General features: G+C 31.0%; 1 protein-coding gene across 2 annotated transcripts; it reads left to right on the plus strand.

Annotated features, from left to right (window-relative positions):
- Positions 1–27,698, plus strand: ACOX1 (acyl-CoA oxidase 1). Of its 2 annotated transcripts, XM_088223593.1 has the most exons (14): positions 89–126; positions 317–669; positions 7,031–7,196; positions 7,692–7,860; positions 11,895–12,018; positions 14,685–14,929; positions 17,554–17,714; positions 19,501–19,663; positions 20,754–20,944; positions 21,656–21,805; positions 24,874–24,979; positions 25,800–25,952; positions 26,371–26,487; positions 26,885–27,698. In XM_088223593.1, the coding sequence occupies exons 2-14, from the start codon at positions 546–548 to the stop codon at positions 27,026–27,028; spliced, it is 2,013 nt and encodes a 670-aa protein (XP_088079719.1). In that variant the 5' UTR covers positions 89–126; positions 317–545; the 3' UTR covers positions 27,029–27,698. The 2 variants fall into 2 exon arrangements, with proteins under 2 accessions (XP_088079718.1, XP_088079719.1); XM_088223592.1 differs by having other exon boundaries at positions 1–669.
- Positions 27,699–27,802: the final 104 nt, after the last annotated feature.

A 27,802-nucleotide genomic window follows, 5' to 3' on the forward strand; every position in this document is an offset into this window, starting at 1 on the left:
GAAGTCTTGCGACTGGCAAACATACTTTGACAACTATCACAGACTACATGACAACTATCTTGTATTTTGATAAATACATAAATAGTGGAAAGTGACGTTTCTCCGATGAGCCGTGTATGCGTACTCGTAAATTTTTGCATACAGAAGTGACATACAATCATATAATATAACTAATATTTGGCAGTTTTAATAACTTCATATCGTTAACACTCCTGTCCAACATTGTATCTAACTGAACGCTACCCTGTGGCAGATATTATCAAATTATCTGACTAGTTAATGACGTTTGATTCGTGTTTGTGATTATTTTTTTCAGTGGTGGGGTTCAACTTTGCTCAACCGTTAATCAAGAATAAAACGGAAAACAGCAATAATTTTGTTAGCTTTATTGGTGCGATAGATTTCGGTCGGGAAGTATGATTGTAATTCGTGCAGTGTTACGTTTTACATCGAATTGACCTTATTTAACAATTTAAATAACTGTGCAGTCGATTTGTTGTTTAGTGTAGAAAATTAGATTTTCTTGTAAAGTGAAAGTTATCAAAATGCCTGAAGCTGGGTGTAATCCTGACCTTCAGAGAGAACGGGACAAATGTTCTTTTAATCCAAAAGAGTTAACGCACTTATTAGATGGAGACGAGAAAAGAACACAGGAACGAAAAAAGACAGGTTTGTTTAAAAAAAACTTGTAAATATAAATTTTCCTTGAAAAAATACTCAAGTATTTTACAATTGATGCAGTATACTAACACAAATCCTATTTCTTTATTCCATATCACTCAGTTTTTATTAGCATCTTTTATTTTCATATGCGAGTTTCTGTAGCTTGACAAATTTTATTTTATTTCTTAAATGAACGTTTTTTTCACAAAATATTTCAATTTTGTATTTCGGTGACAAAATCCTTATTAAAAACAGACAAAATTATTGTAAAGGTATCTCAATTATGCAAAGAAAAACATGCAGAATACAGATATTTACTCTGATGATGCATTTATTTTGTTACGTCTCATCTATTTTAACGGCGCAAGAAGTGCCTTTAAAAAAGTGTTTGTAAAAAATGAATACAAGGTTCAGTGGGCAAATTTATTAACAGTATTTTGTACAGTACTTGAACCTCAGATCTGTTGTATTTGATTTGAGTATTCTGATTGGCATGGCATTCTTATTCTTGAAGACTAATTTGTCTGTCTGAAGTTGCTTAGGGGGCGCTAATTAGTCAAATAAATAAGTGAAGGTGTACTAAGTATTTAAATTTATAGCTTATATGAAAATATAACTGATTACCTAATTACAATGGAATTCTATTCTAATTCTTGGATTATTTTCTTATCTGTTATTTTTAAATCACATTCGAATTTATGTCGCATGAATTGTGTTTTTAATTTTATATCAGATTAATAAATAATTAATTAATAGCCAAGAAAAATATTGGAATATGGTTTAGTATAATAATAATACAATATAATCAAATAAATTTATTTAGATATGTTTTTTATTTTATTTTTATCATGTAATATAAAGTATAATACAAATGAAATACATTTACAGGAGTTACTACAATTCAAGTAGGGACTAAATAATACAATTTTTTTTTAAAGTACATATTCAGAACAATAAAGAAACAAAGCAGGGTTAATGTCTTTATAACTAAATATATCCAAACAAAATATAAACCGAAAAACTTGAACAATTTCTTACACAAACAAAATAAACAAATAAAAACGCTCTCAATAATGGAGGAAGTGGCAAATCCAGCACTAAGGCAGATATGGTCGTTAACATCACATGTTATGCAGATATGTTTATTTTACTTATTCTTTATTCTATAAATTTTAACTAAATCATATTTTTTCACTCTCCCTTCAACAATCGAATCTGGGTAAAAATGATTACATTAACGGAGTATGTTCATCATACAATAAAAACTTAAGCATGATAGATCTTTTCAACGAAACGAAATATTGTTTCAAAAAATATCTCAAAATTGCAATGGAACAAAATTTCTAGTTCCTATTTATTAGTTTTCTTTCTTTTATTATTACTCATATATATATATATATATGTGCGCATATGTATATGTATGTGTATTTGTTTATGCATATATGTGAATGTGTGTGTGTATGTATATGTATGTATGTATGTATGTATGTTGTATGTGTATATTTATATAAATGTTTATTTATTTTTGCATTGTTTTATACTTACTTACTCTTTCTTCTTCCTTTTTATGTTCCTTCCCTGTTTTCCTTTCCCACTTCCTTTCACTCCTAATGAACTGTAAGTTTTGTTTTTTTTATATTTTTGTTCCTATGTTAAATCCGTAATTGATCATGATATTTGTTGTTATTCTGTATGCATTCATTATTTACAAAGTAAAAAAGTTCCTTTGCAATAGTTTTATCAGTAGAGAGAACTAAACGGAAATGAGATGCATTAAATGAAATGGGATTCCAAATAAAATAAATGAAATTTTTTAAAACACAAGCGGTCATGTAAAGATCACAATTATTTAGGAACTTTGTAGAACTGCATATTACAATTTTAACATAAAAATCAAACATTGATTTGAGTCTACTAAAACAGATTATTTTATTTTTAAACACAAAAACTAAAAATCTGACAATTGTTTCGCCTTGTTAGGGCATTTTCAAACGAATGTGAAGATAAGGTAGACTGAAGATTCTTAACATATTACAACAGAGATGAAGAACATTTAAGATAAGGTAATATAGAAGTCAAGGCATCTACAGGGCTTATGACCTGTCAATGGCTGGTTTAAGTGGCCACTTTACACACTGTGTAACATTCACCATTCTGCCTATATTTGAACATCTATAGCCCTTCAATTCTTTCATCTGTTGATGTTTGTGAAGTTAAAGAGCTGAAACCTTTATTTATGCGCTGTGTTAGTTTCATGAAATTATATAAGAACTGTGATAAGTTAAAATTTACTTTCTTTATGTTACATAATACACATAATTATTTTATAAGCTAAAACAATGTCATCAATTTTGTAGTTAAAATGCTTTCACAATATTTATTTTTAAAAATGTAAACTCTGCACTCTAAATGAATGTGCTGATTTTCATGAGAATTTTATTCTGGCACATTCCTGTTTGTCATGTTGCCATTTTATCTTTAAGTAATAACTATATCTATGCTTATTTTTAATATGGAAAATGAAATTCTTACTTTTGTGAAAGATGCTTTATGAATGTACTAACACAATTAATAGTAATAATATACAATTTTTAAGTTTGTCCAAATGTTTGTAGACAGGCTGGATTTCCTCCCTAGGAGTTATTACGATCTAAATTTGTTGCAACAGAGACGGAAAACAATTTTGAGAAGGGAATAAGGAAGTCTAGGTATTTACAGAACTTCAACCATACGAATCTCACCCACATCAATAATAGTTTTAGTTTTTTTATACATATGCAGAATACACAGTGTGTAAAGTGGCCACTTAACACAGCCAATGACAGGTCATAAACCCTGTAAATGCCCAGACTTCCGTATTCCTTTAAAAAAAAGTTTTCCCTCTGTTGTTACAAATTTAGATATTAATAACTCCCTAGGAAGGAAATCCAGCCTGTCTACAAGCATTTGGACAAACTTAAAACATTGTTGATTAAATTATCTGGGATAAGAAGTATAAAACTGAAAAAGTGAAAAGGCGTCGGTGAAATAATTCAGCCACATATGAATCTCACCCACATCAATAAAGGTTTCATCTCTTTTACTTCACAAAAGTCAACAGATGGAAGAGCTAAGGAAATGTGAATGTTTAAAAATAGGCAGAATGATGAATATTACACAGTGTTTAATTTGGCCAATTAAACCAGTCAATGACAGATCATAAACCCTATAAATGCCTAGACTTCCATATTTCCCTCTCAGATTTTTTTCCGTCTCTGTTGAACAAATTTTAATAGTAATATAGTATAGGTAAATTTGGGTAAAACAATGGCTTTTGTATATTTCTGATTGACAGATTCAGTGTTTTTTTTATTTAATATTCATAATATAGAAGTCAAAAGGCAGAATTTGGAATTTTACACAGTGTAACACGCAGTGATCACTAAACCCAGCCGATTACAGATCATAAGCTCTGTAAATGCCTAAACTTCCATTTTCTCGACACCTTCATCTCTGTTAAAAAAGTATTTAATATTGCACATTAATTCTTAAAAGACTGTGGTAAATAATTCCTTTGCGCGCTGATGTAACGTTGTGTTACCACAAACAGAAGACACACGGGGACACCTGTTTAATAATTCTTTTTCCACAATTTATAAAAATAAACATATAATTTAGCGCTGTTTTAGCAAAATAAATTAAAAATCATAAATACGCCACTCATTTTACATGCCTGCATCCCCCGTCATTTTCGATAACCGACTGAATCTGTTTCACACAAACACTGGCCACAGAACAGCATCTCTGTCTTCCTTGTTATATGCATTCGCATAGCAAGGATAAATATTTTTTGTATTATAATCCAGCATAGTTATACAAATTTTGCTTTCCAAATCATCTTCATTGTTTAAAAAATAAAAGAGATAATATATCGAGTCTTGTATCCTATGTAGACTAGTATGACATCACAGCCACACAAGAGTCAATATATTTATTGAATACAAAGAATAGAAGTTTTCCTTTGTGTGATATAAGTACATACCTAAAACAAGGAAATTGAAACCAACCCAGTACATAATAAATATGCAGATCATCAGTCACAGTATAATGCTAAAAATGAACTTTGACATGTAATACACTCAATCTGTTTTTGATTCTCACATTGTGAATTCTTAAATAACGAGGATAACTCATTGTTTACTGATTGCTGAAAACTCATAATAGTCAAACACTTATGTGAATATAACACATGTTCATTTGATTAGTGTGGTGCTTTAGTAATAAGACATGCTACATTAATTGGACATTCTAAATATAATGGTCAAAAATAAATAAATGTGATGTGTTCATTTTAAGAAAAAAACTACAAAAAAAATTATGGTGGCAATAAATTTTTATATTTTTTTATGTTAAATTTAGAGTGTCCAATTACTTTGACACCTTAGATTTTTTTAGTTTTATCATTTTTGGAAAATTTTCATGTTTTTTTATACTATTTCATATTTTATAAGATTTCCATATTTAAATCATCTCTCATTACTAAGACTAAATGTGCTGTATTGTATACAAATAAATAAATGCTACCTACCTCAGAACAAGTATTAACTATACCTAGTGAGGATAGATAGCATCTAATATGTGTGCTTATAATTTAATTAAAATTTTATTTGGCATAATTGTATTACACCTAATTTTACTTAATTGTACTCTTTTTCACTGTTTTGCAAACAGAACATATAGGATTATTTACTATAATGAACCCCGATTTTCGGCACTGAACTGAACTATAGCATGTCCAATCACTATAGCACCCACCCTACTCTAGTGCAGTGTTTTTTAACATTTTTTTATCTAAGGACAATAGTGATTGTCACAACGACAAACATGCATTTTTATTATTTAGTTCGTCAATTAACAATTCCAGTTCATCTTGGTATAAAATAAATAATATTTTCCATGAAATCGCTCATAATAAACGCCGTCATGTATTAATTTTCCGAATTTTTGTATTGTCCCAGCGTCTTGTCCTGCGCGGTCGAGGCTTTTCTAGGAGCTGGGACAAGACCATAATGTCCTATCTTTTATGGCGGCCTCCGTGGTGTAGTGGTCAAGACGCTTGACTCACGCACGGAAGGTTCCGGGTTCGATTCCCGGTGAGAACACAAAAAAAAATTAAAATGTGATTTTTCTCAAGCCCTGGGTGCCCTGTGATGTAATTCACCACTGTAATTAGGCCTCCTGGCCTGTTGTGGTGCAAAAAAAATATATGTTGTCCTCGTGTAAACGGTATTTTACAAAGGTCGTAGTTATGAGAAATGCAAAGATTAAATAAAATTAAGGCCCTGGAGGAGGGGGTAGCGCCAGATTTCTTAAGATTTGACTCTACCTTGCCTCGCGACCTCCAAGGGGATCGCAATCACACTGCTCTAATAAAAAAATATATATTGAAATAAACGGCACTTAGTGCCTTTTATGTATTTTTTTTGACAATAAATTTATTAAACATTTGTTGAGACACAAATCCCAACTCCATGGAACCAAAGTCCTGTGTTGAGTTGGGACGAATATTTATAACACTTTAACAACAAACATATCACCATATATATTATACAGATCAAAAACATAATCAAATAATACATCGCATATCAGCATATAAAATAACATGCAATAAAAAAAACACTTTAAATACATGAAAAAATAAAATTTAAATAAACTAACTCAAATATTTGAAAAACTATCACGGAGTTTCTCACTCAGATCCCCCCCTAAGGAATATTCAGTCCTGAAGCTCTTTTTTGAAAATAGATTTTGTCCTTCACGGCTTAACACGCTCTTCCAAAATATTAAACACTCTCGGTGCGATAGTTTGTAATACAATAATATACATACATGTAAGCAGAATTATAAGTAATATATAGCATTTAAAACAACAGTTATTTATAAATTAAGAAGTCTAAACAATATAAAATTTATATTACCAATTATAAAAATATTTTTAAAAAAAATCTAAAATTGGTAATAGAAATATTTTGAGCCTGAAAAAAACTAAGAAAACAATACTTATTAATAAAGAAATTAAAACAATTTTGAATAGCACTAAACGATAAATAATGTTAAAGGTGTAGAATTTATGATAATAATAATAATAATTTTATATTTTTTAATAAATCTCAAGGGTTTTTACAATTTAATCATACTTATTTTCTTTAAAATTTGTTAAAAATCTATAGACAGCTCAATTTTCATTAAAATTTATATTTTGTATTTTTATATTTGTAAATTGTTTATGACCTCTGTATATATAAAAGCTCTTTAGGCGTTAATAAGAAATAAATAAAATAGCATTCAAGCATATGTTTAATATATACTATTTATTATTTTGTTACAGAACAGTATTTTCTTTCGGATCCTGTGTTTGAGGACGCCGTTCCTCCAGAATATTTAAGTCACAAAGAAAAATATGAAGAAGCTGTTCGAAAAGCATGTCACATTTTCAAGAAAATTCAAAACTTTCAAGATGGAGGAAATGAAGGAGGGGGCATGCAACAATTTAGGTATAAATATATTTCAAGTATATCGTAGATTAAGTTTTCACAAATGAATATTTTTTTCATCATTTATTGCACATAAAGTAATTCTATCTCCCAAAAATGTAAAGCTGGCTTTCATATAATACCAAAATCCTTTCACAAATGTGCTTTTATCTCATTTGCAGTTTACTTTAGCTAACTTTATTGAAGTATTTGATAATTTTATTTGAAATTGTTAAGTTACAGAGCAGATTATAGTTATATTTTGATAATAAATTGTCAAATAATGTGGTTATAATCAATTACTTTTTTAAAAAATATATATTTTCTGTGTTTTTTCATGGGTTGAATACAAGCTTTAAACGTTTTATTGTCATATTTTCCCCTGTACCATCGGAACAAATCTTTCAGTCCACAGCACTACCACAATATTATGAAATTAGCTGACTGAAATAGTATTGTACGCTAAAATAATGATTTTGTTGCTACTCCTATTTATGTTATATTTTGTATCAATAGAGATATCCTCGGTGGAATGCTGGGGTCAGCCATTTTGAAGGATGGATCTCCGATTACACTTCACTATGTGATGTTCATTCCTGCGATCATGGGGCAAGGAACAGTTGCTCAACAAGCTGAATGGATATCTCGAGCATGGACTTGCAGTATCATTGGTACATACGCACAGGTAAGATTTTTTTCGTCATAAATAATTATTTTTAAGTGACCTTGTCCGGTAAAACACTTTACTAAATCGGTTTTTATCATTTTTTTCCTTATACACACCTACTATGTTAACCACACTGAAATTAAATTACCAGACATAGGATTACCTTATTAAGACAGATGCTAGGTGTATGTCTAAGAGACAGAGTAAGAAATGAAGAAATAAGGCGCCGAACTGGAGTCGTGGATATAATGGATCGTGCAGCGAAATTGAAATGGTAGTGGGCAGGACACTTGGCGAGGCAAAATGATGGCAGGTCGACACCCAGAATAATAAAATGGAGACCATGGACAAATAAAAGAAGTGTTGGAAGGCCACAGAAAAGATGGGTCGACGTCATCACCTCTATTGCCGGTAAAACATGGATGATGAAAGCGGGTGATAGGAAGGAATGGAGACGTTTGGAAGAGGCCTTTATCCAGTAGTGGAGAGAATAAGGCTGAAGAAAAAGAAGAAGAAGAATTATCTCGATGCAATCACAGTATAAAAAGTCATATTTTTAGGATATACAAATAAACAAAAGAATAACAAAACAATGGCCATAATAATTATGTTTTATCCATAAAGTTATTACTATTCAATGTTAATAAAAAAATATGACACTGTTGTATTAGTGTTAGAATGATAACTGTGAATATGTCTCTAGTTTACCCTGGACTAAATGCTTAAGTGTAACTCTGATCATCTTTCCTTTGTGTAATTATTATTAATCAAGATAATACTACAGTAGTGATGTAATGCCATACCGTACGCACTATTAAGGTGCAAGTGAGAAGTGAAGACATGAGCGGATAAAGGTTTTATGTCACAAAAACAAAAAGCATCATATCTGGAGTTAAAGTTTCTATTATTTATTTTATTTTAAAGAAACAAACAGTCGACAATGATATAGTAACATTTAAAAAAATACAGTTTAAAGACAGACCAGCAAAGTTTCTAAAAAAGAATCATTCGTATTTTTAAATTGTGTTGCAACAAAAGGGTGTGTTTATGAGTATTAGTGTAGGAGTAAGTGTTCAGGTGTGTGTAAGTGTGAGCATCATTAAATAGTAAGTGGGATCGTATCGCAGCCAGAAATATATCTATAGATGAAAAAAAGCATTATAGTTAGAGCAAGAACGATAGAGGAAAGAGTGTTGTTTTGTGTGTTGTGAAAGTTTTGGATACCAGTACTATTGTTAATAAAATAACACCTTCATTCACCCTTAAAATGGTTTTTCTGTTCTATTTTATGGTGTAGTTGGCTTTAAAGTCTTTAATTAGATTTTCACTGTTCAGTTAGTTCTTTAAATTCATTTTATAATATGTTTGAACAATATAATTGCTGTATTAGTATAATAATTGTAACAAAATTATTATTTACACTATCTACACAATATGAAATAACTTTTGCTTAAACTTTTTTTTTTATAATAATGAAATATAAGCGTTCTTATAATTTACCCAAATATTTCAATTTTGGTAGCCATTTTCAACAAATTGTAAATATCTCACTATTAAAAAAACGGTTCAGACCTCTGATCCGTGAGGCCGCAACACTAGCCACGGGACCACATCCTGATTCTTCACATTTTATAATTTTTAGAAGAATCATCATTAATTTGTATAAATATAATTCTTTTACTCTGACAGTAACTGTATTACGTGTAGTATAAATATACACATTTATTATGTTGACATGACATCAATCAGAATCTGTTTCCATTGACCTTTGCTTCTTATTATATATCTTAATCACAGTAATGTGATGTATCGATTATTTTTTATCATCATGTTTTTTTAATCCTATCATTGACTTTTTTTAATGATATTTATTTACTAGCATTCGTAAAATTAACCAATATTAAATTGGTATTCATCTTCTGCACTGTGGTAAAATATTGAATGTTAACATAAGTCGTGTATGTTTTTTTTCCAAATTTAAAAATGAGCATAAAACTAAATGGTCGAAGTCGTCAGTCGAAAGATATTGTGTTTGTTTTTATGTTACATATACGAGGGTTGCTACTTGAGTTTTGAGTTTTGAAATTGGCTTTATTGTTTTTCAAAATATTATCCTTAAAGATCAATACACTTTTGCATGCGTTTGAACCAATTTTCAAAGCCCTTTTTCCAGTTCGATTGAGGTAACTCCAAAACATGTGATTTAAACGTATCAACCGCTTCTTCAGGCGTCGAAAAACGTTGACCTCGCAATTTATTTTTAATATGCAGGAATAAGAAAAAATCATTGGGTGCCAAATCAAGACTGTACGGCGGATGACACATCAATTCGATGTTTTGAATGCTCAAAAATTTTCTTGTTTGAGCTGATGTGTGACAGCTTGCATTGTTGAGGTGGAGAATGATTTGTCTTCTGCAATTGGTTTCCCTTATTGTTCCGAACACTTCTGGAAAACAAATGGTGGTGTACCATTCAGAATTGACCATTCTACGTTGCTCTAATAAAACGGTGGCGACATGTCCAGCTATTCCGAAAAAACAGGCGATTATTTGATTCAAAGTGCTTCGTGCGCAAACAACTTTTGTTGGATTTGGCTCGTCTTCCATTTTTTTAACAAAATAAATTTTTCACAAAATAAAGTGTCTGTAAACAACCCAAATATCACTCGTATGACAAAACGTTCTGAGTACGTTTTCCATTAAAAATGACAATGTCAGATTTGACAAATTTACACTGGTGTTGCCATATCTCAAAACTTAAGTAGCAACCCCCGTATTATTTTATTTGATAACAAGCGTTCAAAATGAAATGTCAAGTAGATGAAAGTGACCATTCTCGACACCTCCTTCTGCTCGCGTTTAATCAAGGAAACAAAACTGCCAAAGGTGCTCGGGATATTTGTGCAGTGTGCAGTGAAGATTCTATAATAACTAATTTCTTGTAAAATAATGAAGGAGAATACATAATTTACTAATTTTTTTAGTGTTAACATAAGTTGCGTCCATTTTTTTCCATTTTAAAAGAGCAAGAGGACACAACAAAATTTTTGACAATTTGTTCAAAACTGTTGACTTGTACTAGTAATAAAGCGGCGTAATTATTGTTGTCAGTATTTGCAAAACAATGTCTCCAAAAAATTACATGTTAATACATGTAATTAATAATGTTCAATTTAATAATTGAAATCAAAATCTGCATTGTCAGAATATATTACACATTCATATTTAGGATAGTGATATGAAAAGTTTAAATATTTGCAAATTATAAATATTAAATGCAAAAACTTATGCTTTCCTCTTGTTTCAGAGTAGCTCTCTTTTTGTGTGTGCTCATAAAATATATTTTGCGCTATTTATTTATCTTATTATACATACGTTTAAATAGCTGCAAAATAATAACACATATGTATAACTACATTAATATAAAGTTACTCTGACAGTATAAATAGGGTTAGTAACCTTCAACTTTTTTTTATTTCTTTATTTATTCACATTACAAAAATAATAATAGCGTATCCCTAGCTTTACGAGGCCAAAAGCCCTGTGTTGATTTGGGATACAGCATAATGGAAGTGGAATCTTGCATATCATTAAAGAATAGCAAAATTAAAAATGATTATATAAACATATATTTTAATAAACATCTGGACAACACGCTTAATAGAATATAAATCTATGCAATATCTCGCAGCAGTCTCCTGCAATGGTCCCTTCCCTTAGACAGAATCTAAACTAATTAACTAACTAATCCCTGTTCTAAGACCGTCAAAAATATTTTATTTTACTGGCTAAAAACACAAATGAATTAATTAACGTAATTATTTGAAGTTTTTGCACTGGGATAAGATATGAAATTAATATGTAAATTTAATTAACATTCGCAACCAAAAAAAAAAGATTTTTATTTTTACTCTAAGCTTATTGAAAAAAAAAATGAGAATGAGATTTTTCTTATTGCACAAAGTTCAAGATTTTAGACATTATTTCATGCATTATTCAATACTTATGTTTTATTTCTTTCACATAAACATTCTAATATTATTTGTTTTCAGACTGAACTCGGCCACGGTACGTTTATTCGCGGCCTAGAGACAACAGCCAAGTATGATCCTCAAACCAAGGAGTTTATTCTTAACAGCCCCACTCTCACTTCATATAAGTGGTGGCCCGGTGGATGTAAGCATTTATTTAAAATTATTTTCTAAAATTTTTTTAAATTTATATATTATTTATATTGCTACTAAAATTTCAAAAGTAATTTGATAGCTTATTTTAAGAGTGTAGCGTGTAAATAGTGAATAAAAAATAGGTGTATGATCTTAGAGGAAATTTAGGTATATATATATATATATATATATATTTTGCACCACAACAGGCTAGGAGGCCCATTTACAGTTGCGAATTCCAGCACAGAGCACCCGGACTTGAGAAAAATTACATTTTAAATTTTGTGTTCTCACCGAGAATCGAACCCAGAACCTTCCGTGCGTGAGTCGAGTGTCTTAACCACTAGATCATGGAAGCCGCCAAAAATGATTCATGTGCAATTTAGGCAATATTATATATCTCCAATGTGTACCTTCAAGATCAAGTAAGTCACTACGCTCATATAGGCAAAATGCAATTGGGTATTTCTTATATTGTAATGATAATACAAGTTGTAAGAGATTCTCTCAGTTTGGGAACAAAGTTCAAAAGTAGTGCGATATTCTAAAACTTCTCGAATGTTCATAATTGCACTTAAAATAGTTTTCTCAATAATATATTGCGCAAAGTAGCATTTTTTTTTATGCTTCTACGTAGTAAATAAATACAGGTATCTATTTTTTGAACTTTGAGCATTGACTAAAAAACGGCGCTAAGTTCAAATAAAATTGTAAATCAAGGTTGATAATGATCGATTATTTGAATTATATAGTGATATCTCATACAAAAATGGGCATAAATCAATCACATCATGAAATAATTTTAGAATACTGAGAAATGTTTACATTATATCTGTACCTTAAAGGATAAACGAAATATTCAAGAAATAAAATTTCGTGATTTTGTGATTTCCAAAACATCATGAACCAAAGAAGATAATATCAATCTATAAAGAACTTTTAATGTAAAATAATGATTATTTTGTTGTACACATTAAAATAGCATATCTTAGACTACTGATATTTTTTTCTATAAAAACAAATTGGTCTTCAGATCTTCATTTCAACATAAAAATGCATTTTTATGTTGAAATGAGTCATAAAACAGCAACAGTCAGTTTTATTAACATATAAAATAGCTTATTGCAATAATTTATGCGTTTATAACTTCAAACCAGCAAAAAGTGGACTCCCGTGTTTTATCTTCTAAGGTGCAGATATATGTATCTACATTTTTTAAACGTTTAAGCTAACTATTTTTGTATATTTAAAAAAAATATTAAATACCTGCTAAAATAACTAGGTACATAAAATAAACACTAAATCAGTGTTTCCCACGGTGGGGCGTACGCCTCAGAGGTGGGGCACCACGCTTCAGAGTTGAGATACATCAGCATTCCACATATAAAGGGGAATACTCATCGGTCATACAAAAAAATGCCTGAGATGTACAAAATTAAAATCTACGCCAAATAGTATTTTAAATAGAATGAAACCCGTTACAATTTCAATAATTATCTTAAAACACAGAAACTATGCAGGATGTAGGAATAATGGCATGGATTTGCGAAGAAACTAACACAAAATATCCTAATATTACTTTGCATGCCAGAAAATTATTATTACCCTTTCCCTCATCTTATTTGGTGGAATGTGGTTTTAGCGCCAAAAGCGATTTACTCATTAAAAAACGAAATCGATTGGATATAACTAATAGAGGTATAGAGGGGACCTAAGACTGAAATTAACTAAGTTAGATCCGGACATCAAATTTCTTTGTAGCAAGCGTAACTGAATTTAATCATAAATTATGCGTCAGGATATGTGTGTATTTGTACGCAATTTCAATTGTCACCTGTGTTTTATTATTGTTTTAATTTTATTCTACTTAATTACATTTTCAATTTGTGTTTTGTAATCATTTCAGTTATAATATATGTATTAGAATAGGTTTTATTTAATATCATTAGGGGTTCTTTTGTTTAGAAACATATTACAATATGATTTGAAATTTTACCTGCTGTTTACTTAAAAAAGATGCCAGTGGGACATCTGACTTTTGAAAAGGCTACGGTGGGGCATGGCATAAAGAAGGCTGGGAAACACTGCTCTAAATGAACACCTCAACACGGGTTTTGCCCAGGTGTAAATAAATAAATAAAATGTATTCATTTACTTATAAAATAAATAAATTAAAAATATGCTCTAAATTCCTGCCGTAATAATTTACATCAAATATAAAAAAATCCCTCGGAGACAAAATCCAGTACTAGTCCACAAACTTTTAGAAGTATAATTATTGTTGATTAAACTAACTGGTCCAAGAAGAAGTATATAAATGGAAGTGTTTTCAGGCATTGCCTAGTAGATCAAATCATTCGAATTAATCTCACCAACATCAATAAATATTTCAGCTCTTTTGCTTCACAAAAATCTTCAGGTGAAAGAATTTGAGAAATATCATTTTTCAAACATAGGAAAAATGGTAAATGTTGCCGATGCATAAACCGATAACTCAAACCAAACAATGACAGGTCATAAGTTCTGTAAATGCCTAGACTTACGTATTCCCTTCTCAAAAGTTTCTCCATCTTTTGTAATATACATCAAAAATAAATATTTATAAGGGTATTAGGCCTGTGACAATATTTATAGTTATTACACTTCCTTAACACAATGTCCTAAATTTATTTTCAGTGGGCCACACAGCAAACTATGCTGTAGTGGTAGCGCAGCTGTATACCAACGGAGAATGTCACGGAATCCACCCATTTATTGTTCAGTTAAGAGATGAGGAGACTCATGCTCCTCTGCCGGGAATCAAGATTGGAGAGATTGGCTCCAAATTAGGGATGAATGGAACCAACAACGGTTTCCTCGGATTCAGCAATTTTAGGATACCCAGGGAAAACATGTTGATGAAGAATGCCCAAGTTCTTGAGGTATTCTATTGTCACTTTATCTCTTTATTTACTGTATTCTGAGTATCCAGGTGGAACAGAGGCTACAGTTCTGTGTGGAAAAGTACCAGAACCCTAGATGAGTGTTTATGACTCAATGGCTGAAAAATAAATTAGATTGGAAATTATTCTGCTTTGTGGTCTTGTGTTTAGAGCATGTGCCTATTATTCGTGAGGTCCCAAGTTTGATTCCCGCAAGGTGGATGTATAATATTGATTTGATTCGTGTTTTTTCACTGAAATATATCAAGCTTAAGACTGATCATCTTACATTATTATACCTTCTACTTCTAATTTGTTTTGAAATGTTTGTTAAATACAAAATAAACATGCACATGGAAACTGGGGAACGAAAGAGGAATGAAGGGAATTCCATAAATTTTATTATGACAACTAATCAGCACTATATTATGTGTATTAATTATTTATTTTAAATTTTATAGCTATTTCGCCTTGACTTTTTTTCCCCTCTGTAACCATCATTAACAATGTGTTCCTTACGGGGAAAACCCGTGCAGAGGAATACATTTTACAAGTTTATTTCTTTTATTTTATTTTTTAAACAAAGAATAGTTTTATAATATAATTTTACATATGCATTTATAAGAAATTGAAGAAGATCAAAAAAAATATATGGCATGATCAAATCCAACAAATACTTGAAAAGGAACACGTCAAAAGTCGGAATAATTGGCGCGCGTGCACGAGAAGATGTATGAATGTAGAGGAAATGAGGTCCGTGTGCAAAGAGAGATTGAAATGGCATTCTATCCTCTCTGCCTGCCTACAGGGAAACAGTGTGATGGTTTGTTTGTTTAAGAACTTGTTTTTTTTTTTGTAAAAGACTGTATTTTGTAAATTCTACAATAAGGGATTTAATTAAGAAAAAATTAATCTTTACATAGTTTTTATACTTATTTATCAGATAAAAATCTGACAAGAATGGTATTCATGTTAACTTATTGAATTATTTTATATGGGTAGTTATTTTGGGTATTATTTTATAGAATAATCACTACTGATTTATTGATTAGATTTTCAATACTTACTATCTTGATTGAAAGAAATATATAATCCTCCTTATTTCCTAATGAGACGTGATATATTTTATGCTTGCATTTTTTTAACTACTAAACGACAACTATAAATTTAAAACAATTATTTTCAATATAAAAAAAAACTTTAGGAGTATTAGAAGAAATAAAAATGTATAAAACTAAACAATGATATCTTTTTCACATATTATATGCTAGCTTTTACCCCCGCGAGAAATGATTAAATTTATTAGTTGGATTGTTTATCAATACGTGTTTCTGTTTATCAATAAGAGTTTCTGTTTATCAATAAGATTTTTTCTTATGGAATGGTATATTTTATCGGGATTAAAAGTAGCTTGGTGAAGAAATGAAAGAAATACGATGATTCGTTAGTCTATGGTGACGTAGCATCATTATCCTGTTCACAAATCCAAAATCCTTCTACAAAACTAAACCGAAAAGCAAACCAAACTAACCGTAAATAAAGCAATAACAATTATAGGAATTTAAAGAATTAATTTCAAATTTATTCTTTTTGACATCCCACGAAAAATAAGTATCCTATTTTACTTCTCACTTCTCCGGCTATCCCTATGCAACCAATTATGTCAATCGGTTCTCCGTTGAGACGTGAAGGAAACACAAAAAAACACACTTTCGCATTAAAAATATTAGTATGGATGGATTTGATATAGGGTTATATTGTGGGGCAATTACTTCAACTAGGTAAGTTGATGTAAACCAATCTGCTTCCTTATACTACTGCTATCACTTCAGCCTTTATACAGACTTTTCTAAAGCTTTCGATAAAGTCAATCACACAATTCTTCTGGCTAAATTACAGGCCACTAGTATAAGAGATTCTTTATTATCATTATTCAGGTCTTACCTAAGTGAAAGAAAACCGTTAATTCAAATTAATAATTTCTTGTCTTTTTCAATCACTGTTACATCTGGAAAACCTCAAGGAGCCCATCTTGCTCTATTTTATTTGATATTTTTATAAATGAAATAATCTTTTTTTTTCAAAATGTAAAATTCTGTCATTTTGCTAATGACAACAAGATACTTAAACTTATCGAATCCCTTAATGATTGTCTTCTTTTTCAACAGGATGTTAATTGTTTTAATGAATGGTGCAACACCAATTATTGTCTTTAACTCAACATTGACTAATGTAAAATTATGTATATTTTTCTCGCGACATAAGAAACCTATACAATTCAACTACAAACTGAAAAATATTTATTAATATTTAAAGCATTAACTTTGTGCAAATCAATTTGAAAACATATTTTTTGCTTTTATACTTGGGGGGCCTTACTTGTAAACTTGGTATAATACGCCTAGGCATAGTGGTAGAATGAGGATGGAATTCTCATTCGTATTCTACCACTATACCTAGGCGTGACTTTATATTAAGTCCTAGGATGTTTTATATTACGTTATGTTAAACTCCATTTTTACACAAATAAATATTTCAATAGAGAAAGAAGAAACTTTTTGAGAAAGGAATGTATTATATATATGTATAATAAAGATGTCTAAGCATTATTGTTTTGCTTTCAGGATGGTACATATGTTAAATCTCCCTCATCCAAGTTGACATATGGAACAATGATGTTTGTGCGTGTTGTATTGATTCAGGACATGGCTAATTATTTATCTAAGGCTGTAACAATAGCTACTAGATACTCAGCTATACGGAGGCAATCTCAGCCAAAACCCAAGTAATAATTATTTATTGTTATTCAAATTGAATTGTATATTATTTAAGTGTAATCATAGATAAATGAATATGTTTTTATATTATATTTTATGCAGTGGCATCTTTGATACCTAATTTCTAGTGAAGCTCAGATTAAGAGATAATATTTAGTGTGTGTTTACAATACTCCAATCCTACTATATACATACTTCTATCCATACCAACCGAAAAATTATATTTCGGCAATTTGTTCAGCGCCTCTAACGTCAAAAATCCTTTTAAGGGCACTGGTATTCACAAATAAACAAACCATCACGCCGTTTCTCCGTAGGGGTAGGCAGAGAGGATAGAATACCATATCACGCTATCTTGGCATACAGACCTCGCTTCCTCTACATTCATACATCTTCTCATGCACGCACGCCGATTATTTCTACTTTTGACATGTCCATCTTCAAGTATTTGATGGACTTGCTCGTGCCATGTCCTTCTCGGCCTTCCTCGTTTTCTGCATCCATCAACATTCGCATCATAGATCCTTTAACCCGTTCTTTCGTTGTCCATTCGCTCTACATGTCCAAACCAACGCAGCACCCCTTTCTTGATTCTGTCGATAATGCATATCTCAGTCTTACACAGTTCACGGATCTCGACATTTGTGCACCTATCATACATCGTTTTGCCACAAATTCGCCTGAGGGATCGCATTTCGACAGCATTTAACCTACTTTCATCATCATTTTTCCAATTCCATACTTCGCTCCCATACATTAGAGTTGGCACTAGAACTCCGTTGTGAACTGCTAGTTTAGCCTCCTGCAATAAACATTTGTTTGCCAAAGTAGATTTCAGTGCACCATTCATCCTGGTCCCGGCACTCACCCTCCATTCAATATCTTTCTCGGTCTTTCCATCCCTAGTAAACATACTTCCCAGATACACAAATTCTTCTACCTGATTCAGAATATCTCCGTTCACACTGATCTCACATTTAGTTATATTTTCATCCTTCTCAAAAACCATCACTTTCGATTTATCAACATTCATAAGAAAATCGCTTTTATAAGTAAGACAAAAATATTTAATTTTAATAAAATAAACTTGAAATGTCCGTCTTCCCATTCCTTTTTATATTTTAGGGAGTAAAATTTCTTTATCACAAGTAATTCCATTTTTACTTTAACTTTTGACAGCTCGCTTAAAAGTCGCTAGAATTTATTTGTCGCTAAAAAAAGTAGTTTTCAATGTCAAAATGTCGCTTAATCTAGCGACAAAGTCGCTAAATTGGCAGCACTGGTGGACGATTGACCCGCGACCCACGCTCTTCTCCCTTCCACAAGATTATTGAGGCAAAGAAATCTTTGTATTCAGTTCAAATTTCTTGTTTGGATGTGTGATAAACAAAACTCACTTACACTCTGTCATTGAGTAATACGTATACACAAACTAGAAGCTCTCAAAAACATCGCTTCAGTTGGCTTAATATTTACGTGTGTCATCCCGCGTATTCAAAAATTAACCTTATGCAATAGCAGTAAAGATGTATTTAGCATGTTTCAAAAACTGTAATTACGTATTTCGTGTTATTTTATCTTATGTTCGTTATTTTCAAGCAAAATTCAACCGTATCGTTAATTGAAATAATGATGTTTTTAATTGATATAGTGCGAGTTTAAATACATATTAGGTACTGGGAAATAGCAATGATTTCTTAGTGAGGCTCTGCCTCACTTGTTCCACAGGGTCCTCCGCCTCTGATTTTATGGTAATTACAGTATGTACATTTTGTCATTATTTGGCTTTTCCAGTGAACCAGAGCCGCAGATAATTGATTATGTTACACAGCAATATAAACTGTTTCCAAACATTGCCGCCAGCTATGCATATAAACTAACCGCTACGTGGTTGTGGGATCACTACAACAATGTGTCTTCTGAGATGGATGCTGGAGAACTGGATAGACTCCCTGAGGTATTTAAAGAATACAAACTATTAGATCAACTCTTAAGAGACTGCTAAAAATTCCCTTTACAAATGGTGCCGTAATGTCGTGTTACATTAAGCAAAAAACTAGATATTTTTAAATGCGGGTATTTGAAAACACATCCATATATTGTATACGTATACTGTTTAATAAACCTATTTTCCATAATTTATAAAAATAATAAAACATATGATTTAGGCCTGTTAACAAAATATGACCTCATTATTTTTAAAAAATTAGACAGATATATCAAGTCTTGTATTCTTTGTAGACTTAGGTGACATCATACCAAGAGTAAATAGAAATTCTTGGTACATATGCAATAAATTATTTATTTATCGATGGTACTGATTATATTTGTATTCAATTTTCTGTATTGCGTATTAAAAAAATATTACAAGTTGTATGTTGTTGCTATTTTCTTTTTGTCAGTTACTTTCTATGGTGTTTGTATAATTTACACATGTTTTGATCTAAACCCTAAACTTATTGCAACAGAGAAGTCTAGACATTTACTGGGCGTAAAATAGCTAAAACCTTTATCATGTGGGTGAGATTCCTCCAGCCGAACCATTTCATCTACTAGGCAACGCCTGAAAACAATTTTTCAATATTTATACTTCTAACACCGGTTAGTTTTATCAACAATGTTTTGAATATGTCCAAATGTTATATCTAACTTTGTTGCAACAGAGAGGGAAAACATCTAAGCATTTAGTTTTACTTCACAAAAGTCAACAGATAGAAGAGTTGAGGAAATGTGGAAGTTTAAACATAGGCAGAATGGTGAATGTTACAGTGTGTGAAGTGGCAACTTAAACCAGCCAATGACAGTTCATAGTCCTGTAAATGGTTAGTAAATGCCATTTGGACATACTCACAACATTGTTGATACACATGTTTTCTTTTTTTTTTCTATACATAATTACACCAAAACCTCTTTTAAATTAAGTTTAAGTAAATTGCATTAGTACATCTCAGTATATTATCAAGATAGTTCATTACATGGCAAGATGCTTGTCCAGGAGCTAATATATCGTAAATACAATTTTCACTGGTGGAATGGTCTGTTTCCAGTTACACGCCCTGGCATGTTGTCTGAAGGCCGTGTGCACCGCAGACGCGGCGGCGGGGGTGGAGACGTGCCGCCTGGCATGTGGCGGGCATGGCTACATGGCCTGCAGTAATCTGCCCGCCATGTATGGACTGGTCACGGCCGCCTGCACCTATGAGGGAGAGAACACCGTACTCCTACTGCAAACAGCAAGGTAATTCTTAACATGTTATCTTTTTACCTTTATCAAAATTTTATTAAATACAATAAAAATACTAGTTTAATAATATTAGTTTCATTCCATTTTTATTTATAATTTTCACCAGTGACCGACATCACCAGACTGGTCTGAAAATAAAAGTGGAATTAAACTAAATACAAAGTTTTTATTATTATAATTACAAACAAGATTTCATTTAGATGGCGTTATACAATGGAAGTCAATGCATCTGGGATTACTATGTATGAAATTCATAGAAAAAAAAACCGTGTAAATTAAGCTCTTTCTTTATGATTTTAATATGAAAATTTTAAGCATTTTTTTAAAGCAAAAATCATCATCACTTTGTCTTCATATAATTTAATTTGTGCTTTTCAAATTGATTAACTGACTTTTCCAAAACATTTTACATTTAAGAATGTTTCGTAATTTAATATGTATGTTTATTATTTAGAAACTTTGCTGGTGTCTTTCAACTTTACCTTTATTATATAATTTAATCATTGTGGACGATTTGTTTCTATAAGATAAATAAAATACCCTCCAATTAATGCATGTTCTAATCTTTGAATTCCTTGATAATATATATGCATCAATGAATTACTCTGAGGTAAAATAAGTTTTTTTTTAAAGATTAGGACAATTATTAGGGCTTTTTCTCACGTTAAAAACAAAACCATAGTAAATAATATGTCATGTTCATAGGTTTTTGATAAAGTCGTGGCACCAAGCACAGAGTGGATCAGAGATGACTCCAACAGTCAGCTACTTTACTAAAGCCATCAAGAAGAAGTATTCCCGCTGGAGTTCCACTCTGCAAGGCATTATTGAGGGTTTCCAAGTCATGGCTGCTGGGTAAGTCTTTGTCTTCAATATTGACTTAATTATTGTACGGGAAGTTTGTTTCCTACGTGGTGGATTATTGAGTAAATAAAAATATAAAATAAATTTAAAAAAAAAACGTTTATTCATTTAAAAAAATATAGGGTTGGGGAAAAAGTAATTTCGTATTTTTTGTTTTATTTCGAAGCTATATAAAAAGTGTTTTGATTTAAGTCAAATATGCGCCGTTCTTTTCGATAACTTGTTGTCAACGAGAATCCAACTTCATATGCCCCTCTCGTAGAAGCTCTTGTGCCTATTGGCAAAAAACTCGGACAACCAATTTTCACAGGCCTCTGTTGAGGCCAAATTTGTATTCCCAAGCGCTTTGGCCATAAACAGGAACACGTAGTAGTCACTTGGTGCCAGGTCTGGACTATAGGGTGAATGCATAAGAACTTCTCATTCGAGCTCCCGGAGCTTCTGGCTTATCATCAAAGATGTGTGCGGCCTGGCGTTGTCCTGATGAAACACGATCCCTCTCCTATTGCTGGCTGCTTCTGTTCGATCGCCAGCTTCAAACGGTCGAGTTGTTCACAGTAGAGGGCAGAATTGAGCATTTGGCCAAAGGGGAGCAGCTCATAGTAGAGTATTCCCTGCCAATCCCATCAAACACACAGCAACACCTTCCTGGCCGTCAGTCCTAGCTTGGCCACAGTCTGGGCCGCTTTGTTGGCTTTCGATCACAATCTCTGTTCCTTGATGTTGTCGTAAGTGACCCACTTTTCATAACCAGTCACCATCCGCTTCAGAAATGGGCCGATTTTGTTGCGATTCAGCAGTGATTCGTAGATGGAAATTCGATCCATGAATTTTTTTTGCGTCAGCTCATGTGGCACCCAAACATTGAGCTTTTTTTTTAAATCCAGCCTTCTGCAAATGGTACAAAACAGTTTTATGATCGATATTCAGTTCCTGGGTGATGCTACGACTGTTATCATGACAGTCTATCTCGATATTTTCGGACAAAATCGCTCGAACCACTGTTGTGCAACACAAACTGAAAGAGTATCGGCCCCGTATACATTGCAAATTTATTTGGTTGCTTTCGACTCGTTTTTCCCTTTCAGGTAGTAAAAATTTTAAATATGGCAAATTGCTTCCTTTGAGACCTCTATACTCAACGCACGATAGTTCACGACTGAACTGACCAAGCGCAATACTGTCAAAGAAGCGTTTGTAGTATACACTCACACCTTTACAACGCCGTATTGTAAGATCCGATGTGACCTATAATGAACGAGATATACTTAGTTGAAAAAAAAGGGCGCGAAATACGAAATTACATTTTCCCCAACCTAATATAAGCAGTTTTTAAATAATTATATATAATAATTAACAGAGATATACATCCATCAGTTGCCTATCAATATGAGACTCGGAGTTCCAGTAACAATCTGATTTCTCGACAAATGGTTAGAACTTCCTTAGCACAGAGACAATACTCCTACATAGGACAAAAGCTATATAATATAATGCTAGAGTCATGGAAATGTTGCAAGTATCACAAGCTAAAGAGGTTGCTAACTACTTTCCTTGGAGAAATTGGTCGCAGGGAGTCTGAGGGGTTAATGGTGGCTGTTAGATGGCCAACACATGTTTTAATTTAAATTGTTAATATATATTTTTAGTTTTTTACTGATTTAATTTTTAAGATCCTCATGACTTTTTAACTTGTTCTAACTATGTATTTATTTTTTTAAACTTTTATTACATCTTTTACTTTATTTTTTAGTATGCTGTTTTTTTTGTTTTTTTTATTTTTCTTTCTTTAAATATGCTTTTTGTTATACAACATACATTCATTTTTTTATTATGACTTTAAATATGTTTCTTACTATGTATTCTGTTTTTATTTAGCATTTTACTGAGTTTCAAAATATTTTTATAGACATATTTATATATTTTCATGGTTTTTTACTATGTTTTCACTGCATTTATTACTTTGTTTTTATAATTTATTTTTTTTGCTACGTTTTTTTTACTACATTTTTACTATGTTTTTACTACATTTTTATTATGTTTTTACTACATTTTTACGATGTTTTTACTACAATTTTACTATGTTTTTATTACATTTTACTATGTTTTTACTACATTTTTTACCATGTTTTTACTCCATTTTTTACTTTGTTTTTCACTTTGTCCTGTATCTTTATAACTGTTTCTATAAATTTATTACTCTTTTTTTTTTTTTTGTTTTACTGTCTTAGAACGAGGTAAATATTCAGTCAAAGCAACTTTACATAAATTATAATTTTGTGAATGTAATATAATGATAATAAATAAATAAATAATTTTAAAATTGCTTATAAGTAGTGTCCGATTCTAATAATTATTTTTTATCCTTTTTATTGTTCAAAACCGGCATATGGTAATCTGCAAATGATTTATTTATATTTTCGATACCACTAACAGGAGCCAAAAAATTGTCTTTATCATCCGGAGACCCATCAATATCTTTATTTGAATAGGTTTCAATGATTTCAAACGTATTTTTGCCATATGAAATTTATTATTAATCGATCGAGGTATGTTATTTCTAAAATTAAATAATTGACAAATCAAAATTTAAATGAACTAAGAACGATGTGGAAATTATTTGCAACAATGTAGGCATTAGGTATTTACTTTATCCTCCAAAAAGATAAGTAAGTACTGGACTGCAATAATCAAATAATAGTTCTTTATTTGAAATGTCAAATTTAAGAAATCGAAAACAAACTTTCTTTCTTGCGTTGTGGTAGATTCCGGTTTCCTGTTGGCCTTTATTTTCAATGTTAAGTTTATTTTGACAGCTTCGGAGTCTTACTTAATACTTAAATAGCAGCACCACTCACCGGGGACAACTTGTGACGTTACGGACAGAGTAATTTCATAATATTAAAACTTGAAAAAATCATAGCGACGATAATACGATACATAAAAATATTTTTAAAAACCACTGAACTTCCAAAGCCCTAGAAGAAAGGGAAAAAAATGTATGTGTTTACTTGTCTGATTTAAATATTGACAATTACTTGTTTATATTTGTTTATTAGCAAAATTGCAGTAAGCGCTAAAAACATCAGCAAACGCGTGAAGAGTGGAATAAGTCACGAAGATGCGTGGAATATGACCTCCATTCAGCTTGTTGCAGCTGCAGAGGTATTTTATAATTCTATTTTAATGATAATTTTATCTAGTTTTGCATAATCATCAATTAATTGCTTGTTAAATGTTTATTACAAATGACATATTTATTCAACAATGTTTTGAGTATGTCCAAATGCTTGCAGACTGGCTGGATTTTCTCCCTAGGGAGTTGCTCATATTTAAATTTGTTGCAACAGAGAGGGAAAACATTTTTGAGAAGGGAATATGGGAGTCTAGGCATTTACAGGGCTTATGACCTGTCATTGGCTGGTTTAAGTGGTCACTTTACACACTGTGTAACACTCACCATTCTGCCTATGTTCGAACATCCACATTTCCTCAACTCTTCCATCCAGGTCATAAGCCCTGTAAATGCTTAGACTTCCATATTCCCTTCTCAAAAATGTTTTTCCTCTCTGTTGCAACAAAAAAGAAATATTTATTGTTTCAAAAACACACACACATCTTCAATATAATCTTTTTTTTATCCATAATTTTTTTTTTTAAAAGTAATATTTGCGTTCTTATGATTTACCCAAATATTTAATTTTGAGGGCCATTTTCAACGAGTTGTAAATAACTCACTATTAGAAAATGGAATCGAGTTGGGGTAGAGTGGGATTCGAACCACGGACCTTTGGTCCGTGAGTCCGAGACACTAGCCACGGGACCACAACCCAATTAATGATAGTGAATTGATGATAACGTAAGTCGATAATATATAAACTGTTGAATGTAAAAATAAAGTCCTTTTTCACTGTCAGTAGTTTTTTATCACCATGTTAAAATATTGTTGTTATAATCTGAGCATCTTTTTATTATTTATTTGCAGGCTCATTGCAGAAGTTTAGTGATAGAAAAATTCAGCGAACAGATGCACATCATGGCTTCCAAGGCATCCGCATCCCTCAAGGAAGTCCTGATTTCCTTCGTAGAGCTGTACGCCGTCTACTGGGCTCTCAAGTGTTCTGGTGACCTTTTACGGGTAAGAACATACATTACTAATCGTATATTTAAAAAATATATTTATGCAAATAAAATCCATTCAGTAAATTAATTACTTACATACATGGTATTTATTATTAATCAAACCGGAACTGTTAAAAAATTTAAATCAATACTTAATATGTCTTATACATGTATGCTTTAAATAAAGTTATAATTATAATACATTCAGAAGTAAAATCTAGTACATGAAGCTTTTGTGCCATTATGTATCTGTGCTTCTTTTTGTAAATAATCAAAATGAATAAAAAAGGATAAAAATAAAATAACAATTTCAGTAAATTTATACATAATTAATACTACAAAATTACCCCTTTATGTATGTATTTGATGAAAAAATATCAAAAAACAAAACCAGACTTTATTACATATTAGTAATTTAAGATATTTATTTCCAGTACACTTCTATATCCGAAAAAGATTTGGATACTTTGCAACTGTGGATGGAGGAACTTCTTAGAAAAATTAGGCCCAATGCTGTTGGCATTGTTGATAGTTTTGATATTTGTGATGAGGTAAATATATTTTTTCACTCATAAATATTTCTTAAATATAATAATTTTTACTGGGAATTTGAGTGCTAAAACCCTTACCCCTACTCTAAAATATATGGTTATTATTATTATTATTATTACGGATAATGTTTATAGTGCTATTTTTGTAATAAAGTACCTCAAGGGCCGCCTTACAAAGTAATTCTATGAATATTAATTTGATTCTAACGTACATTTTAACTATAAATATTTATATCATTTTAACAAGTTTAGTAATAAATTAAGTTTCGGTAGAGTTTTGTCTTGGAAGTGACAATAAAGAATCGAAGAATTTTTAAATGTGTTTTGCTATTATTAAAAGTACAATCTCATTTCATACATTACTACCAATAACATGTGTTTATGCTGTTTTTTATAGATCTTGTCTTCAGCTCTCGGATCGTACGATGGGCGTGTTTACGAGCGCCTAATGGAAGAAGCTGAGAAGAGTCCTCTGAACGCGGAACCCGTGAATGAATCCTTCCATAAATATCTCAAGCCCTTAATGCAATCGCAGCTCTAGGATATTGAATAAATTATATATGTGAGTTCATGACACTTGCCAGAGCACAAATAATAATTTACGCATGTACTTAAACATCCATCAACGAACTATTTTAAACAATGACTGCTAAAGACTACGTACATATGCTAAATGTTGAACAAAAATATAATATCTATGCATGTTATTTTTATGATATAAGGGTGCAGGTACCTAATATTTTCTTTTAAAATATATTCTTATTATTTAAGAATTTATTCCACAAAAACCAGAAACATGCGTAATTCACGTAAACTTTGATTAAAATGTATGTAAGGATACTCAAAAACATAAACGTTTGCATTTTTGTTTATACAAAATAAAGACTTCGATGTTTTTGACCATTAATACAATAATTCAGAATAAAATGAACTATGGTTTTGTGAATTGATTGTGAAAATTTTAAAAGTATTTTTTTAATATGATTTATGATGAAATCAAGTGATGTTTGATTAGCAAATAAATTAGTTCTGTAATTTTAAAATACTTTGTACTATAACTGAAATGTTTTCATATTTGATATACTTGTTGGGTAGTGTGTAATTAATGCAAATGAAATTATTATATTTTAAATATTACTTAGTTTTAAGAAATAAATATACATGAAATGTATTATTTTTATATTTTTATCAATAAATTATCTTTAAAGTCACTCCAGTTAAATGATTACAAATATATACACATTCATACACAGAAAAGTAAGTATGACAAACAATAATAATGATCCAGTATCAAGTTAGTGTTGGAAGAAAAATA

The sequence above is a fragment of the Micrasema longulum genome, unplaced genomic scaffold, assembly GCF_059751315.1.
Source record: "Micrasema longulum isolate JH-2025_06_02 unplaced genomic scaffold, ASM5975131v1 h1tg000243l, whole genome shotgun sequence".
Lineage (NCBI taxonomy): Eukaryota > Metazoa > Arthropoda > Insecta > Trichoptera > Brachycentridae > Micrasema > Micrasema longulum.

Coding starts and splice junctions, on each gene's coding strand:
- ACOX1 (XM_088223592.1), top strand. CDS start 546: ATGCCTGAAGCTGGGTGTAATCCTGACCTTCAGAGAGAACGGGACAAA. Junction 670..7,030: donor ACAGGAACGAAAAAAGACAG/GTTTGTTTAAAA, acceptor ATTTTGTTACAG/AACAGTATTTTCTTTCGGAT. Junction 12,019..14,684: donor TAAGTGGTGGCCCGGTGGAT/GTAAGCATTTAT, acceptor ATTTATTTTCAG/TGGGCCACACAGCAAACTAT.